Source organism: Hoplias malabaricus, chromosome 11, assembly GCF_029633855.1.
Source record: "Hoplias malabaricus isolate fHopMal1 chromosome 11, fHopMal1.hap1, whole genome shotgun sequence".
NCBI lineage: Eukaryota > Metazoa > Chordata > Actinopteri > Characiformes > Erythrinidae > Hoplias > Hoplias malabaricus.
The window spans coordinates 24,640,569-24,659,629 of record NC_089810.1 but is presented as its reverse complement, the minus strand read 5'-3'; the positions used below and the strand labels follow the sequence as shown (position 1 = coordinate 24,659,629).

Sequence of the window (19,061 nt, the reverse complement as noted above, 5' to 3'; positions counted from 1 at the left end):
GATCTGCCGGAGTCATTAGCCACACTCTGGAAATTTTCATATTTTCTACTTTACAAACACAAAACAGTTCAAAACTAATTCCATCCCTTTACATCTTTCCGAGTAAACGACTGCCCACCTGTCTGTCTGGACACTGATGGATGACTGTCGAGATCCTCCTCCACGCTTCAGACCAGCTGCCCACGCTCCAGCAACCACCAAGTGCCTTGAAGCTGTCCCTACACTGAAGTTCTCATGGACTACTAACTATCATCACCAGTAGATTGACCAGAGGAGGATGGGTCACCCCTTGTGAGCCTTGGTTCCTCCCAAGGTTTCTTCCTCAGCTGGGGGAGTTTTTCCTTGCCACTGTCGCCCCTGGCTTGCTCACTTGAGGGTTTTACATTTGTTTTTACATTTCATGTCAAATCTTTGTCTTACTGGAATTCTGTGAAGCTGCTTTGTGACAACATCAGTTGTGAAAAGCGCTATATAAATAAATTTGATTTGATTTGATTTGATTAAACAGAAAGAAACAGAAGCACACATTTACACACAGAAGAACCAACAAGGGAGCACTTAAACAGAGGGACTATATAAGGACAGGACAAACGAGGAACACCTGGAGACAATAATTGGACAGAGGCAGGACTAAGGTGGGACTAGAGCGGAGACAAGAACTACAAGAAGCAGAGCCATGGGGACCATGAGCACATGGTGAGGAAAAATAGACACGGCAGGGCCAGGGCATGAGAGATGCCTCCCCATTATGTCACTGAATTAGCTCCATAATCCTGAATCAAAGCTACAGAACAAAGTAATTTTTTAAGTTGGCAAATATTTTCCTCTTAAATGTGCTGCATAACCCATTTATATCAGAACTAATGCAATACAAACTGACCACAGCCCAACAATAATCTTAAGGTAAAAAGAATAAATCAAGAATGTGTAATAAAACAAATAGAAACATGATAAAGTGAACTTCCACATACTTAAATGGTCATTAGTACCTAAAGAAAAAACAGTTCCCGTTGTAACCTGTAATTTATGGGCTGCTGTTGTGAGTTGGATAAAACAAATGTGATCACTACTGTAGCTTGAAAGTTTTACAAATGGTTAGTTTGTGCTGGATGTCTGCATTGCATCTTAACTGACAAGTCTCTGACCAATCGGCACTTTTCAAGGTTTACATGCAATGGTTTACACCCTAGTCGGCTTGCTTGGAATCAGGAGCAAGCACGTCCTAATAAAGTCCCTAGTCCCCAAGTACCAAATATGCCTAATGGAAGAGTGAAACAGCTGCAGTGGAAAAGTGACATATAATATAACGTGTAGCTTAGTGACTAGGCTAGCAATCAGCATTGGTTGATGTCACAGGGATTATGAAGCGTTGTATAAATCTAGTTTTGAACTGCTGTAGCTTTTTAAATCACACACACCAAAAACACAATCACATCACTAAATCAGGTGAACCATTACATAGAACACAAATTAATCATATGAAAAAAGCAAAACAAATAACAGACAAAAACTAAAACTTTTTTTTTTTGATCCAAAAAAAATAATAATTAATTAAATTATATTAATATTAATTTTGAGGTAGTCATGGTCTATGGTTAGAGAAGTGGGATTGAGAACAGCACATTCCCTCCACATTCATGGCTTATGTACCGTTGAGCACAGCACATAACTCCCAAAAGTTTACAATTAAATTTTAAATATTTCCTTAATGGGAAATCAAATACTATTTGTTATAGCATATTTTAATTAAACTTTCCCTCAAGATATCCCCCAGTTCAGTCTGTTAGTTGAAAGAGGTGTGTTAGTGTCTAAAAACAAAACTTCCTGGGTCTGAGAAGCTCGACACTATGGAAAGTCTGAGCTGTGATTTATTGAGTGTATAGAAACGGGAAGCAGAGATTAAGCTGAGGAGTTTTAGCTGTGAACTGAGCTGTCAGTCACGAGGCGAGAGATAAGCTCAAAGAGCAGCTCACAGTTCTGACACATAGCTCTGTGACGTGTCTTTAATTAACGTCCGTGTGTCTGTCTTTCCCCAGCACATGATAAACGGCTCACTGGCAAATCACCATCAACACACACAAAGACAAGCTTGAGAGACTAATAAAAAAATACTTCTGTATTTCATTCTCACAACTACTGATCAATGAAAAAATGAAAGCAGTAGTTTTAACAGAGTGTTTGATCCTCATTTATCCCAAATGTGGATCAGGCAAGACATTTATTGTGCGAAATTTGATTAATTAGTTTTAGCACTGAGCTCATTTCAAAATACAGGCTTCACAATAAATCTTTTGTCCATGTTTATATAGTGTGAGAGTTGTTGTGTATGTGTGTCAGAAACCTAAATAATCAAGACTATTTGTGAGATTATCACAGTATGTGGAGATTGTGTGATCATTTAGGATTGAAGTCAGCACCATGATAACTGGTTGAGGTAGGTTTTGATTACTTGTGTTCCAAGAGCAAGTCAGGGAAAGGGAAGGAATTATTCAGTTACGGGTCTTGATAATGTGCAGCAGAGATATTTCCATTCACTTCTATGAATATTTTTTCATAATGTATAAATATTGAATAGAAAGGACAGAAAAGGCAAATAATGAATAAAATCACCAAGCTTTGCCTAGAATTACACTCAAACAAGGAAGACAAATGACTAGGAATTGCAATAAACCTACGATGCAAATGCACTTTCTGAATGAATCTTGGAAATGTGTATATAATATAGTCATGAATGATTCTGTTTTAATACAGCATTATACATGAAGCATGGCAGACGGCAACAGGTGCTAGTGGACCACTGAAGAAAATTAAAAAGCAAAGAGTGATATCAAACAGATATAAAGGGCTTGCAGCTGATAAATGGACAATTTCTGAGCTATTATAAGATGCAGTGTGTTCTGCACCCCAGCCTAATAATTATACAAAAAAATGAACAAGAATATGGACAGTATTAATAGCATCCCTGAAAGCCAGGGGCTGGATTTACAAAATCTTTACTTAGAAAAGAAAAAAAAAAGACTATAGAGCTTAAGACAAATACTAAGAAGTTCATAAAGCAATTCAATTCTCAATGCAATTCTCCAAAAAATATTTCCTTAACAAATTCTTAAATTTCACTTTCTTAAGACAGATTTGTGATTCTGGCCCCGTTTTTTTTTTTTTTTTTTTTGATAGAAACCCTGCTTGTGTCAGATTCTGGAAAGTGGAAAAATAGCACAAAATGTGTAATACTTACCACTTTCTCTTTGCTGAGGTGGGAGCTGAAGTCTTTGGAGATGATAGCAGCATACTGTAAGAGGACTTTATTGATGGTCTGTAAGGACAAGGGAACCAGAGCACTGTTATTGTACCATTATTAAGCAAACATGGCAAATATATCTTATTAATTAGAATACTTGTTTATTTCTGTCAGGACGTCACCATTCTGATGTCATGTCAAATCTTGTCTTACTGGAATTCTGTGAAGCTGCTTTGTGACAACATCAGTTGTGAAAAGCGCTATATAAATAAATTTGATTTGATTTGATTCTGAGCAGTCTGGGCTCATTTTTAATCTAGATCCTTTTAGGCTTCATTCACTCAATTTTTCATACACCTGCAGCCGACAGACTCAGTAACACTCTCCTCCTTTTTCCCCTTTTCTTGTCAGTGTTTTCGTGATGTCTCTATTTAAAGGTAACATTTAAAACTGTGGGGAAACACTGTTTTCTCATTTGTTTACATTCAGAAGCTCAACGCCATGTAAGGTGGAACCATGCGTTTGAAGGGAAAAAAGAGATTGTCGGTTGTATGTGTGTGAAGTTTAACTTGTCTGTAATATTTTATTCACTGTTTATATTACGATAGAAACTCATTTGTTACTCAAATTGTTTAGTTTTGTAGCAATTTCTGTCTATGTTTACTTTCATGCAGTTAGCATTCTCACAAATCAGTTCCATCTACAGCTAAATAAAGTCAAGATTGCCCACCTATGTTGCAGGAATAGATCAATATCCTAATCTCTGTTCATGCTTTCCAACATTTAGAGGTCTATCCACTGTCTAAAAAGCTCCAGAGGAAGAGAGAGAAAGCCTAGCATACTGGACTGAGACCCATTTACAGACACTGGGGATTTTTAAAAAACACTTTAGGCTGGTTTTGAGCATGCAGACTGGAGAGCTAGCCAACCATGATGAATCATCCGAATTTAAAAAAGTGCTTTAACGCATCCTTTAAAAACTACGTTCTTAGCCTTGACCTGACTTGCAAAAAAGCAAGTATTTTTCTTTAAAATTACAGCTATAACATCATGGTGATTCTTCACTGACCTGTAATAGAGAAATCCACTGTCACTCCTAATCTGGGCTCAGCACTGCAGAAACTGCACTATGTAACCAACCCCCAAACCCCCAGGAGGAAAAATACAAATTCTTACCCGTATTTTTGAATAACCTGTTCAATAATTATTTACCACTGAATAATAATTTCTCTATTCCTGTCCTTAACCTTCTTTTTTATTATCTGCCTGTGACATGACCGCTCTCTGTTTTTACGCAATTTTAAGCAAAGCTAATTTGAATATTATTTTTCATGCAGAAATTCAGTTAATAACAGTTGTTTTGTTTACCTCATGTAAAGAATTTAAAGAAATATAATATAAATAATTTTATATATGTGTGTATATATATTGTCCACCTGTTGTTCTGCATACTTTGTTTGCCCCTTTTCACCATGTTCTTCAATTGTCAGGACCTCCACAGGACCACCAGAGAGCAGGTATGATGTGATTGGTGGATCATTCTCAGCTCTGCAGTGACACTGAGAGTGGTGTGTTGATTTGCGTTGCACTGGTACGAGTGGATCAGACACAGCAGTGCTACTGGAGTTTTTAAACATGTGTTGCTGCACATTTTGTGTTGGTCATCCTCTAGTCCAGTGGTTCCTTAAGGGGCGCAGAGCTATTGCGGGGGTCACGGCAAAGGCTATGCATGTTTGAGCACTGCTAGCAAAAGATGGACAAGTTTGTTAGAGCTAAACCTGCAGCAGATGATGAGTTTTCTCAAGCCACAAGTTCCAAAGGGAAAATAAGAAAATATGATGACGCATATCTCAAAGTAAGCTCATACCAGGTTACATGGCAAGTTTTGGGTTTTTGTCTAAGGAAGCTGTTTTATAATTTATGTTTTTTGCATGGAAGCTATTAGGAGCAAATATGTTTAACAATCACTTTATTTTTTATTTTTTCTATAAGTAGTTGCAGGTTTGTGTGAATGGTATAGTGTGTCAATATTTTGTGTGTGTGTGTGTGGGGGGGGTGTGTGTGTGAAAATATTCTTGGGGACCTCTGGGGGACCTAATCATTGATGAATAGGGTGAATGGGCAAACAAAATAGGCAAAGCAACAAATGGACTACAGTTTGTAATTGTGGAGTTACACATTGTGAATAAATAGTGAGTGTAGATACAAGGTGGTGGTCGTAAAGTTATAGTTGATCAACGTATATAGAAAAAATATTATCAATTAAAAACAAAGCATCAATATATTTACACAATATATCACATCCGTTGTAGCATTCAAAAGTCTAGTAGTATAAATATTCCTACATAGTATAACACTGACAGAAATACTAAAATATGAAAATACTAATATTCTATTTAAAGTCATCCTTCCCTAAAGCCTTGTTAATACCTTCACCTTTAGCCACACACCTCCTACCTTGAGCCAAGTAAACAGAGTGCAAACAGGTAAATTAAGTTGCTGATTATTTGTCACGATCAATGAACAGGTGAGTGTGTTCATTCATCATCTGAGAGGCAGAGGCCCACAGAGCTTTCTCTCTTTATCCCTTGTTATCCCTCTTTCATTTTCTTTCCCTCTCTCTAATACAACTTCAAACAATTTCAATCTGTTCTGTGCTCTCTGTGGTTAAATAAGGCAGTGTGTGTGAGAGTTTGTGTATGTGTGCCAGAAAGCGTTTCTGTGTGTGATACTGAGTGTGTTTCTGTCTGTATGAGTGTGTGTGCGTGTGTGTATGATAGACAAAATGCATGTGTATGTTTGTATCAAAGTGTGTATTTGTGTGTATTTGGTGTGTATGGCAGTGATGAGGAATTGCTCTGCCCTTTTCACTTCATTTGCATTCACTACAGGCACTGGATAACAGAGGTTGATGGATCTGCTGGGATTACACACACTCGTGTGTGTGTGTGTGTGTGTTGTAATCAGACAAGTAGCACAGGGCTCAATTTGTGAGCACATGGATAACACGCCCTTCTGTCAGTAAATGACACTGTAACCCACACAAACACAAATGCACATATACACATGCTTTTATACACAGGAAGCATTGCCTGAGTGCCCCTGTCATCCCCTTATAAATCTCTCTCTCTCTCTTGCTGAAATTACTTATGAGAAAGAGGCTGCAAAGTCTCTTACTATATTTACACAAATATGACAATGATTGAGAAATATGCACTAGATTACACACATCGTGTTTTGCAGCGTGTGATGATTTAGTCTTATAAAATCTTGTAGCTCCACAGACATGAAACAGATGTGTCACATCATAATGTTCACATATCGTCATCATTTATAAATCCTGCAACTTTTTCCAATATGGCAGTATCATAGCTGCCAAACAGATCAACACTCAAGTTTTTTGATGTGATTACTCTGAACTGTAATGGCATTTTTTCTTTTCTCTGGCTCCTAATTCTTTTAAAACTTTGAGCCTCATGAAGTGTGTGAGGAATGTGGAAGGTTTGGGGTTTAGTCAGAGTTGCTCACCTTTGCGAATCTGCACATGAAGTGAGCGAGGGCCTGTGGGTTGGGACACTCCAGTTTCTTAATAATCTCAAAACTCTGATTCAGCTGTGTGAACACGTCCACCACGGAGCATGAGAACAAAGCATGCTCAGACGTCTGCTGGAACTGGGGTGGACAAAAGAGAGAGAGAGTGTGAGAGAGAGAGAGCTTAAATCAATATAAAATTAAACTCATCATCAAAATAATGAGTCTTTCACAAACTCTAACTGTGCTTTTCCAGTGCATGGTACCTACAATACTACTTTTGCTTTTCAATTAGACAAGTTTGGTACTTTTTCAGTACCTGCTCATTCCTGGTTCCTAGTAAACTCTAAACCAGACGTTTAAACTTTACAGGGCTCTGACTGTTGACACTTCATATGACTAAAACATGAAATACTGCAAAGTGCTGGTCACATAGACTAGTCAATCACAAGAAAATGCAGACATCCAACATAAACTAGGTGTTGGTAAAATCTCCAAGCAACAGTGGTGATCAAATTGGTTTTTATCCGATTAACAACAGCAGCTCATAAAATTACACTGTGGTCCTTTAAAGAGGTAAAAACATTCCGTAGATTGGTAGACCATGGAGCTGTGTCCAGTCCTAAAAAACAATAACAATAATAAAAACATAACAAAATGTACAACAAAATGTTTCTTTCACATTTAACCCATCGGTGGCAGTGAACATGAACACACACACGCACGCACACGCACACACACACACACACACACACACTAGTGAACTAGGGGCTATGAACAAACACCCAGAGCGGCGGGCAGCCATCCCTGGTCCCCGGGGAGCAGTCACAAAGCTCCAGGGACCTGGAGGTTGTGGGTTCAAGTCCCGCTCTGTGCAAGGAGTTTGGTGTGTTCTCCCTGTGTCCGCGTGGGTTTCCTCCGGGTGCTCTGGTTTCCTCCCACGGTCCAAAAACACACATTGGTAGGTGGATTGGTGACTAAAAAGTGTCCCTAGGTGTGAGTGTGTGAGTGAATGTGTGTGTGTTACAGACAATGAATGAATGAATGATGTACAAAGCTAATTCTACCTTGTAGTTTTGGGGGGAGATAAATGGGTAGTGTGACAAGCATGACACACTGACAAGAGGAAACTGTTCTGTTGTACTCACATGAATTGTTAATTACTGTGCTGCAGAAATGGTAAGGCCTGTAGGCCGTCATTCGACCTCTTGAGTGTGTGTGTGTGTGTGTGTGGTGGCTACGTGTGCATATGCGCACATTTGTGCTTTTGTGTGTTTTTGTGTGCAAGGTGGGTACATGTGAATGCATTTGTGCAGCTGGTGTTTGTGTGTGTTTGTGAGAGAGCACACATGGGTACGAGTGTGCAGGCAAGTTTGTGTATGTGTGTGTGCACATTTGTGCAGCCTGTGTGTGTGTATATGTCAAAGCATGCAAGGGTATGAGTGTGCACTTAAATTTGTATATGCGTGTGTGTGTGTGTCTGTATGTGTGTGGGTGATCATGCTCATGCTCATATGCACACACCTCCTTGTAACATTTGCGAGGGAATTCAAAGTCTGTGATATTTGTTACAGATGTGAGCGGAACAGATTTTGCTGAATTTTGGCACGCGCAGACAGGTGTGGGATTACAAAAATCAGTCCTGTGCAGACCTCTACCTCCAAGTTTCAGCTTCAACAACATTTTAAGGAATGAACAATTAATATTGACTGTACTAATTAAAATGTATACACGGATTGCAGCATTTTTCATGCCCAAAAATGAAGGAGGTGGTGGTTATACTTCTGTATTATCTCACATCAGCACAGATTATTATTATAATTTTTATTATTACTATTTAATACTTATTTAATACTTATCTGACACTTTATCATGTAATATTCTGACCAAAGAAATATTAATAAAAAAAACTTTTGCATGTGACTTTACATGTTAGAACCTGTAAGATCCTCTATAAAGGTTCTATAATAAAGTAGGCCGTGAACGGAAGTGAAAGTTTAAGGGAATGTTTCTAATTAATAGGACACTAAGAACTTACTCCATCTTTCTTGTCCCTCTCCAATGCTCCATTGAGGAAATCCATGGCAACAGCTTCATTCTCATCCAACCACTGAATAACAAATGGTTCGAACCACCTGGAGAGAGAGAGAGAGAGAGAGAGAGAGAGAGAGAGAGAGAGAGAGAGACAGAGAGAGAATCAAAATCATTTCATACTGAGAATCCCTGCAAGCGTTTAGCCTGATACCACTGATCTATCAGCCAGCAACGTGCTAACTCTGCTGGAGAAGCTTCGCACATGGTTTTTCCAGATTACCCAGAAGGCATTTTTATAATCAGCTATTCTGTTGTCTTTAAAGCCACTACCCCCCCCCCCCCCACACACACCCCCCCACCACCATCCACCATCCACAATTGCCAGGAGTGGGTCAGAGAGACAGCTCTGAAAGTGATATATTCAGATTCACAGAGACACATAAGGCACCTTCAAAAACATGCATTGAAATTAATTAATGTCCATCTGGACAAACCCCAGCCTATGGGTCAGTGCCAGCTCCACAGACACAGGTTTGTGTGCTTTCTTGAATTTTCAAAAAAAAGTTTAAGCTCTGCTGTCTCTGACTCACTGCTGTGTGTCTCGGCTGTCTCCCACTCTCTAGCTCTGGATCTTCTCCTTTGATTTTCTCTTTGGTTCTTCTCAGGTGTTTCTATCTCTGGGTCGTCTCCTTTGTTTTTCTCTCTGGTTGTCCTCAGCTGTCGCTCCCTCTATCTCTGCATCTCCTGAGCTGTCTGTCTCTATGGATCTAATCCGTTGACTATCTGTGGTTCTCAGCTGTCTCCCTCTCCTTGGATGTCCACTGATGTCTCTCTTTCTGGATCTACTCAGCTGTTTTCTCTCTGCATCTCCTCAGCTGTCCTTTTTTTTTAGCTGCCTCTGCCCAGAAGTCCTCTGCAGGTACTCTTCACTGTCTCTTTCTCTCTGGACATGCTCTCTCTCTCTCTCTCTCTCTCTCAATGCCCTCTGACACACGGTGTTGACATGTACAATGATTCAAAGAACCCAGTTTAATCTTGGTATGGTTTTGTTTCACATGTCCACCCTTCCTTGGATTTCTCTGGTCTTTCATCACTTGCATAAAATAAAATAAAAAAACAGGGATGTGAACACTCCTATTGCTCAAAAAATACTCCTAAGAAAAAGAGCCTAGTAATCTCATGTCTTTCTTGAGTTGTCTCATTTCTCCACTTCCCTCCTTCCCTTACTCTCTATCCCAATATTCAGCTCAGCTTCAAATAGCTATATACATTGTATACATAAAATGTAATAACACATATAGTAGTATGTTTTACTAAAAGTAATGTATTGACTTAAAAGTGATACTTGCAATTTTATAATAAAAATATAAAATAATTAAATAATGATAAAAAAATTCTAGATGGATGTCCATCCATCCATCCATCCATCCATCCATCCATTATCCACCGCTTATCCGGGTCCGGGTCGCGGGGGAAGCAGTCGGAGCAAAGAAACCCAGACCTCCCTCTCCCCAGCCACCGACTCAAGCTCCTCCGGGTGTATACCGAGGCGTTCCCAGGCCAGTCGAGACATGTAGTCTCTCCAGCGTGTTCTTGGTCCCCCCCCCCCCCCCGGGGGTCCCCAAGCTCTGCTTCCTCTGCGGAAGACGTGCTGGTGGGATTGAGAAGATCCTCGAAGTATTCCTTCCACCGTCTGGTGACGTCCCCAGTCGAGGTCAACAGTTCCCCACCCCCACCATATACAGTGTTGGTGGAAAACTGCTTTCCCCTCCTGAGTCGCCTGACGGTTTGCCAGAAACTTCTCGGAGCCGACCAAAAGTCGTTTTCCATGTTCTCACCGAACTCCTCCCACGCCCAAGATTTTGCCTCAGCGACTGCCGAGGCCGCGAGCCGCTTGGCTCCTCGGTACCTGTCGGCTGTCTCCGGAGTCCCCTGAGCCAACCAGGCTCGATAGATGGATCTAGATCTAGATGGATGTTTCCTCACCATTTGCTATATCTCAGTTCGGAATGTACATTGGAAAAAGGTCCTAGCTCAGTAAAGGGAAAAAACAAGGACCTCTGCCTTCATATCACCTCTGACCTCTCTGTGTACTCTCTGTGTGTCGCTGGCTGTGCCACAAAAAATGGCATTTGGAGGTGTTTGGATGACTGTGGAAAACATGAAAAGTGTTGAGGGTGGTGCTCTATATCTGCTCCACAGGTGGGTATTTTTGTGGTTACAAATTACTTAAGGCAAACACAGACTGAAAATGCTACAAAACAAAACAACTTGAGATACAACGAAGTTTCAGTGAATAAAAATGTACAGGCAATTTACAGTAAACCTTCAGCCACGAATATGCTACAGTACTGTTTCACACTCCCATTTCATACTCCACCTTAAAATGCTGAGCTTCTGAATGAACACAAATCAGAGGGAGTTTGTTTTGCTTTGTATGTAAACGGTGCATGGAGGTGAACAGTGACAGATCTCTCCCTGTATTCCTCTGACACTCTCTGGGAGACATGAGGAAGCTTTGTAGCCACTTGTACTGCAACCAAACAAACAGAACAAACAGAGGAGAAAACAGACGCTGAATTTGACTGAGCCATCTGTGTGTGGTGTTTGGCTCGTCACTTCAATTTGTAGATGATTCCAAGGCCAACAGCTTTCAAGACTTGGAAGTCTTGTCAGTGTCTAGCTTTAAAGGACTTTTTTCTATATACATGCAGCAGGAATGACAGAGTGAGTGAGAGACATGTGCACTCCCAGAAAAAAAAAATATTTGTCAGAGGTACATCTATTGTTACAAAAGATAATTTTTTTTTAAATGTACCTTTAAAGGTACAACATTACATTCTCTCCTCCAAAAACAGGGTTCAATACATTATAGAATTGTGTGAAATAAATAAACATATAGATCCTCGTGGTAAAACGGGGTGTATGAAATCAACATAATATATTCCATTCTAAACCATTCTAAACCATTTCTAAAGTTACTGAATATGTACCTTTGAAAGTATCCCCACAAGGACAGCAAAAGGTACCACCACACAGAGAGAGAGAGAGAGGAACACCACATGTCTAACACAGTTCTGAAATTGCAGTGCTAAAAGTCCAAGACCATACTTGCTTTTCAACAAAATTGTTGAAATTGTTGTATACAGCTTAATTTAAAAATTTCTGCTGCTTGACTCAAAAGGAAAATTTGCACTGTTCTTATTCTCCACAACAGAGCAGATAATATCTGTCCACTATCCTTTGATAGTTTATTTGTCTGCATCATTGAATACAGTTTGTGCTGGTGGTGCAGTGCATAGCTGCTCTTTTATTTGTATAGTTTTTTTTTTTTTTAATAAAGTTTGCTTCTTGTGAAAGAAATTGAAATGATCCATTTTGTCACTCATGTCAGTCCCTTTAATGGGAGACCCTATATAACGTGAAACCTTTTCTAAAAGGTGCTAAATAGAACCACTTGCAGAACATTCTCTATCAGTCTAAAGAAACATTCCACTGTGCAAAGAACACTTTAATCATGCAAAGGTTCTTCAGAGTGTCCAGGGTTCTATATAGAACTGTTTTCATTACTAATAAATCCTTGAAGAAACATCATTTTTAAGTGTGTAGAGTAGAGCAGGCACGTGCTTCAGTGAAATGAAGTTATACAATCCTTACAGTAATCTAGCTGATTTTAGCACTCATCCATATGTCTAATTCAGAAACTCAAAAGGCAATATAGTGTATTAAACATAGTTTAAGATGGTGAGCTACTTACAGTAAGATACAGTGCCTGCTCTGGCTGCACAATGGCAACCTTAAAGAAGACGTGACCCAGGATGGAACTTAGACAGGCCGACGAAACACAATACAGTATTGGCCAATTTAGGGTTGTCTAAAGTGTATTACAAAGTGCCCCCAAGCATGAATATGGGAAATATGTTGCAATATTTACAATTACAAAAAGATATGTTTTGACATTCCCTCCCCCAATGTATGTTTTTTCCTCTTATTGTGGGATCCAAGTCTTAATTAGGAGGGCCAGCCCCCTCACCTCCCCCCCACCCCCCCTTCCTGTAATTTGGACTCTGCCTTAAACTGCATTTGTTTTCATCCTCAGAAAGTCCCCAGCTCTGAGGAATGTTCTTGTTTGTGAAGGTTTGGCCGGTTTCCAGCACTGGAGACTGTCTACAGCTCATTAAAAATTTCACTGACGAGGGCCAATTACCTCTCGGAGGAAGTGCACAAACAGAGGATAAAAACAACAAGAACACACAACCAGCACAGACACACAAAATTTTCTCTTTCAAACATCATCCACATAACTCACATTACATGATGATCACACACAACACAAGATCACACAATTGCAAACACAACAAATCACACATCACATGATGACACAATCAGACACATCACCCAAACAACACACACACATGGCATGATGACACACTCACCACACACACATACATCACACACACACAAACACACAAACACACACACACATACATCTTTCCTTAGACTGTGAGCTCAAAGAGCTCTGGAAGACTGAAATGATCCCAGGGCTCTATTAGTTAAACTTATGTTGTGTGCACTGTTGTAACTATGACAGAAACAGCAGCATGGCTAAAATAATGACTTCATAAATCCGTGAGTATGAGCGCAGAGTTTACGTATGATGACAGCAAGTCGTTTCTCATTAAAAGCCCTTCCCTGGCCATACGTCCAGCTATAAATCAGACCAGAAAGGTTCCTATTAAAATTGACCCGCCTGATAAGCTAAGCATATTGTGCAGCAGTTAGAGGGAGGAGATTGAACGTGTCTGTGTGTGTGTGTGCGTGCGCATGTGTTTGTGTGCGCATGCATGTGAGAGAGAATGTGTGTGTGTGTGTGAGAGAGAGAGAGAGAGAGAGAGAGAAGGATTGCAACTGCACTGAAAATATTGGGAATTAACTTCTTACAGTGGAAGACAATGTAATTATAGAAAAATGTAGAATCCAGTCCATTAGAAGAAATAATAAATAATAGCATGCAATATATGGCCCTATTTAAAAGATATGAAGGTTATGTCTGAAAAAAGAAAAAAAAAATACACACTGAAAGCGACTACTTAGAAAAATATAAAAAGTATTTTCAGTTTGTGCATAGAATAGTGGCCTTGGTTCTTAAAACAATATAAAAGACATGTTCTATTGTCATTTTTGACATTCAACTTTAAGGATCAGATCTAACTTTTAATTAGTCAATATTTAAACTTTTATTTAAAATAACTGCATGTGGTTGCACTTAAACATTTATATTATACATCATTAATCAGCTACTCAATTTAGATCAGTCAAGATAATGGCTTCAAGTTTGAAACAATGGTTTGATGAAATGAGCAATCATATGCCAGTAAAACAACTTTTGCCCTACTTTTCTAACAGTATACTTTTAAATGAATACTCCATCGTAATGTCTGGAAGGCTACAACATGAATGCCTGGGTGAATTCACTGTGCTTAAAGTGTCCGGATATGGTCACACTATCCTTTCTTCCTCATTACTGCTTCTTTACAAAGAACCTAGTTGACATATCTGTGTGCTGCTTATTTGGCTTCTTTTCCTTTGTAGCTGGAGGCAGAGGTTCCTCTTTTTTTGTGTGTATTTTTTCTTTCTGAAGGTGAATAATTATGGGTAAGAATGGGTTTGGTTGGAACAAAATTAATGTTGGGACATTGGGACAAAAATACATGCGGAAAAAAGAAAAAAAATGCTAAAAAGAATGCTAAAGTCAGCCATGTGTGTGTGTGTGTGTGTGGGTGTGTGTGTGTGTTTGTGTGTGTGCACAAAATATTTCTTTTTGTTACAAAAGTCTACCTAAAGGCATATTATTGTTATTATACATTGCTACTTACTTACAGGCAACAAGATTCATTGTCTGACAAGGTGTGTGTTATATTTTACAGCAAGGGAACTTGAAAGGAAGCAAGAAAAAAAATGAGCGAGCATAAGCATCTGAACCAAATTCTGATGACTTAACAACTGAGCATCTCTACAATAGCAGGTGCTGTGGGGTGTTCCCATTATGCAGGTATTAGTACAGCCTCTGGTCCAAGGAAGGACAACAGGTGAACTGAAAAACAGGGTCATGGGGGCTGGGCCTAGGGCTTGCTGATGAACAAAGGGAGTAAACTAAGACTATACTGTCTGATCCAAATGCACAGAGGGTCACGCACTGCTGAAAAATGTAATGCTGGTTCTGATAGAAAAGTATATGGAGCTGCGTAGCTGCAGACAGATCTGAGTCCCCAAGCTGATTGCTGACAACACCTACGTGGCCATCAAAACATGGCCCTGAGAGCAATGGAAGACCTAGACTGAGTCACAAATCATATTCTCTTTTCTATCATGTGGACAAACAGGATACATTTGTGATGCCGACCTGGAAATTAGATGGTACCTGGTCCCTAATGACCATGGTCTCTTTCAGTAGGATAATGCACCATGTCACACTGCAAACAAAGTTCAGGAATGGTTTAAAGGATATGACAAAAAGTTTAAGGTATTGACATGGCCACCACATTCCCCAGACCACAATCTGATCAAGCATCTATAGGTGCATTTAAACTGCACGGTATCGGCTCAACATAGCATGGCTGAGTGTGCTTTTCCCTGGTCGCTTTTCCACTACCACAGCTTGCCCGAGAAATGTAGCTGGTGAGGTCGCAAAACCCCATCTCTAATGGCAACTGCGGGCTTTGAAAACCACAACAATGGCAGCAGTAACCTTAGGCACTGTTTACCCTTCATGTATTCAAGTGTTGTTTTTAGTTTGTTGGACTGAACATGACTCCATTTCCCAGTTCACAGAAAGTTTTTTTGTTGTTGCACGACCAGCTCTTGCTGGACTTTTTTTCTTTCTTTTTTTAATCAGCCACCGTTCCAATGACTAGTCAGTGTATATAATACAACGTGCACTTATTTGGCATCTGTGGCAGTGAACACACACTAGGGGCTGTGACCACACACCCAGTGCGGGGGGCAGTCATCCCCAGCACCTGGGGAGCAGTTGTGGGTTCAGTGCCTTTGATCAAGGGCACGTCAGTCATGGATGTCCCCGCCGGTTTTGAGGACTGCCAATCTCTCTGGCCAGTCAGGTCTCTGCAAAATGTACATGTCATGTTTAGTACTAGTACGCGTCAAACTTGGTGTGAGCAGGGACTAAAAAACTACTGGCTTTCAGGGACCAGGTACCAGATTTACCTAGTGGAAAAGCAAAAAAAGCTAAGCCAAGCCAAGCAGAGTTGAGTAGGTTCCATACAGTAGAAAAGAGTTCATTGTTGTGTGCTGGAAAAACAAGTCAGGTCCATGGAGTCCCAACCTTGCATCTGCATCACAATAATCCTCTCACATCTTAGAGTACTTAAAAAATCTGCTGCTAACATCCTGTTGTCTTACACTTACATGCAAGTGCATGTAAGTGTTGAGTTGAAAATGTGTCTTTTTCTGGCAGATATCAAATATGTTACATGTAAAATAAGCCCTGACAATTCAATAAGTGAAAGTGGGCTACAAGTTTTCCTGTCCCCTCTCTTTCTTTCAAACTGCGAGAAGTCAGGAGTGCGTGGATGAAGATAATGTTAATAAACTGCAGGAAAATCAATTTCACTGAAGGTTTGTGTGAGTGACAGGTGTGTCCGTCTGTCCTCATAGTCACCTGCCTTTGCGTTGCTCTCTTGTAGCTGTCATTACTCTCTGACAGTGCTCCCCTAACTCTCTTATAGCTCTCGCACAGCTGTTGCACAACTCCCATCAGAGCTTTCGCACAATTCCTGTGTAACTCTCTCGTAAGAGCTCTCATAACCCTTGCATAATATCAACAATAATGGATTAGACAGTTTGTGTGTGTGTGTGTGTGTGTGTGTGTGTGTGTGTGTGAGTGAGTGAGTGAGAGAGAAAGAGAGAGAGGAGCATTGTGTGCAAAGTAGGCACTAAACTTTGAACAAAGAATTACATTTCAAATTGATATCTTCACTGCGACAGTGGGAAGCTTCCCATGATAAGCAGGTTTCTACAAATATTAAGACCTATGATGTGTGTCCACTGCTACACAACTCTCCTCATCACTAATAGATACGTACAGTGAATATTCGGGCGGCGTTCCCTTGAAGGCAGGCAGATCTCTCACATACTCGTTGTAGAACCATTTGACTTTGAAATGCAGATTCATGTACTCCGTGCTCTTGCACAGCCGATGTTTTTCATGTTCTGTGAGGAGATAAACAAACAGAAAAAAAAACAAGTCCATTAACAGTAACACAAGGACAGAAACACTGTATTTTCATGTTTCAGAGCAATTCTGCTTCAGATGCTTTTAATAATATATAATGATATAGCAAAATAAATAAATAAATAGATAAATAAATAAATAAAAACAGGAAAATCAGGCCATACGAAAGCATGGTGTTAGCATTTGAGTCTAATGCAAACCCACTAAGCCACAGTTGATGACTTATTATAACCTTTATGCTAATTTGAACTGAAACTGCTGATCTTCACACTGTAGATCCTCACCTTATGCTTTATGTCATGCTTTATTGGCGTAAAGGCACTTAATATGATAATGTTTCTAATGAGGAGTAAAAGTAAAAGTAATAGGATTTAAAAAGCATCAGCCACAATCTGCTTGCCTTTATTTAATAAAAGTCTTTAAAGAAGACATTGCATAGCTATTTTACATAGCTCTGGGGACATGCTATGGTCGAAATACCATAAGAAACAAACACCACAGCATCGTTCACACCTTGTTTAAACAGCCCTGTCCAGAACATCCAGTTTCAGCAGCTGTTCCTTAAAATGAGAGTGAACCACAGCTCAGTTCAGCGCGACAGTCGAGAAGTGAGGAGAGAAGAGCAGAAGCTCTGGTGTTTAGCCATTTTCTCTTTCTTCTCTGTACACTTTCTCAGTATTAAATCAATTTCTCCACATTTCTCCACAATTATTTTGTTTGTTCTGCTCTGTTAGACCTGGTTTTTCCACATAAACATGCCCGACAAAGAGGCAGGAGAATTCTAAATTATCTGCATTCTGTAGAAGATGCAACACAAAATCAGAATGGCTTGTTTTGTTCCATTTTACAATATCTGTTTGGTGGTCTTATTTCACCGTTTTGGGTTCATAGGAGCTCCATGTCCTTACAATAATGTGTACATGCACAGAACAGGTGATTTTAATGTGATTCAACATGGTTTTTTTTGTCTAGCAAACACCCGACATAACATTTCAGAGCTGTTCAAGGAGAAAAACCCAAACAAATCACACATTACCAAACAACAAAGTTCTAAAAAAATGCACACAGAAACCAATGAAAATCCGAGGGCATTCCATTACACAATCCAATTTAAAAAAAAAAAAAAAGCTTTCTAAGACAAATGGTGTATTTCATATTAAACCACTGTGAAAGCCATGTTAGAGATATTGCAGAAATCTTTTCTATTTTATTTTTATTTTTTTTGGGTGGGGAGTGTTGACTCAACATCTGTTTCCATGACAAATACACACCACACTTAAGGTCAGCAGGTCCAGATTTTCCATAATGACCAAAACTAAGAAGCTTAGCTGGAGCTTTATGTGCGCCTTGAGAACTTGACTCAAACCTTAAAGCCAGATTTGTACAAGCTAATGGCTTGCTACCCCTGTGAGTCTATGGCTGCTAACCCCTGAGGGTTTGTCACTGCTAACTCTGTGTGCCCCGTAGACCCCCAGGTTTTTGACCGCCTCCACCCTCAGTTGCTGAGGCCAACAGAGGCAAGACTCAGATACAATATGACAGGTCAGAGAGAGGGAGAGAGAGTGAGAGAGAGCAGATGGAATAGCAGAATAAGAGAAGATAAAATGTCAGTGGATGGATGAATTAATGGATGTAAAGTTAAAAAATAATAGATACAAAAAGCCCAGTTTACTAGTAGGGACCATGTCTGTAAAGGCTAAAAAGGGGAGGTGAACTGAGAAGTCTCTGGGGAGGAGTTCAGGGTGGCATTGGAAGTCATATGGAGCCAACCCACCCACTAGATTGATTCATACAAAAAAAGAGGTTGAGGTGGAAGTGAGATTTTGAATTACGCAGGGTATATACGGCTGAGGGGAGGAGTTCTGATGTGGTCCTACTCCCGAAATTGTTATTACATAACTTCAATTATTTGAGTGTGGAAATGTCCATATCATAAGCTCCACCCTATCCAAATCATCCGTTTTGACTGACATTGATTTCCAATCTGATTTAATGTTTTAAATATAT

The 19,061-nt window shown here is 39.8% G+C and overlaps 1 protein-coding gene across 4 annotated transcripts in view; it reads right to left on the bottom strand.

Annotated features, from left to right (window-relative positions):
• LOC136709365 (protein unc-13 homolog C-like) overlaps positions 1 to 19,061 on the bottom strand; it is a 245,897-nt gene that overhangs the window by 80,180 nt on the left and 146,656 nt on the right. For all 4 annotated transcript variants that reach the window (XM_066684518.1, XM_066684520.1, XM_066684519.1 and 1 more), the window contains 4 exons: positions 16,906 to 17,032; positions 8,808 to 8,904; positions 6,767 to 6,910; positions 3,236 to 3,313 (listed from right to left, as the gene is read on the bottom strand). In XM_066684518.1, coding sequence (XP_066540615.1) covers positions 3,236 to 3,313; positions 6,767 to 6,910; positions 8,808 to 8,904; positions 16,906 to 17,032 — 446 coding nt within the window. The remainder of the gene's footprint in view (positions 1 to 3,235; positions 3,314 to 6,766; positions 6,911 to 8,807; positions 8,905 to 16,905; positions 17,033 to 19,061) is intronic.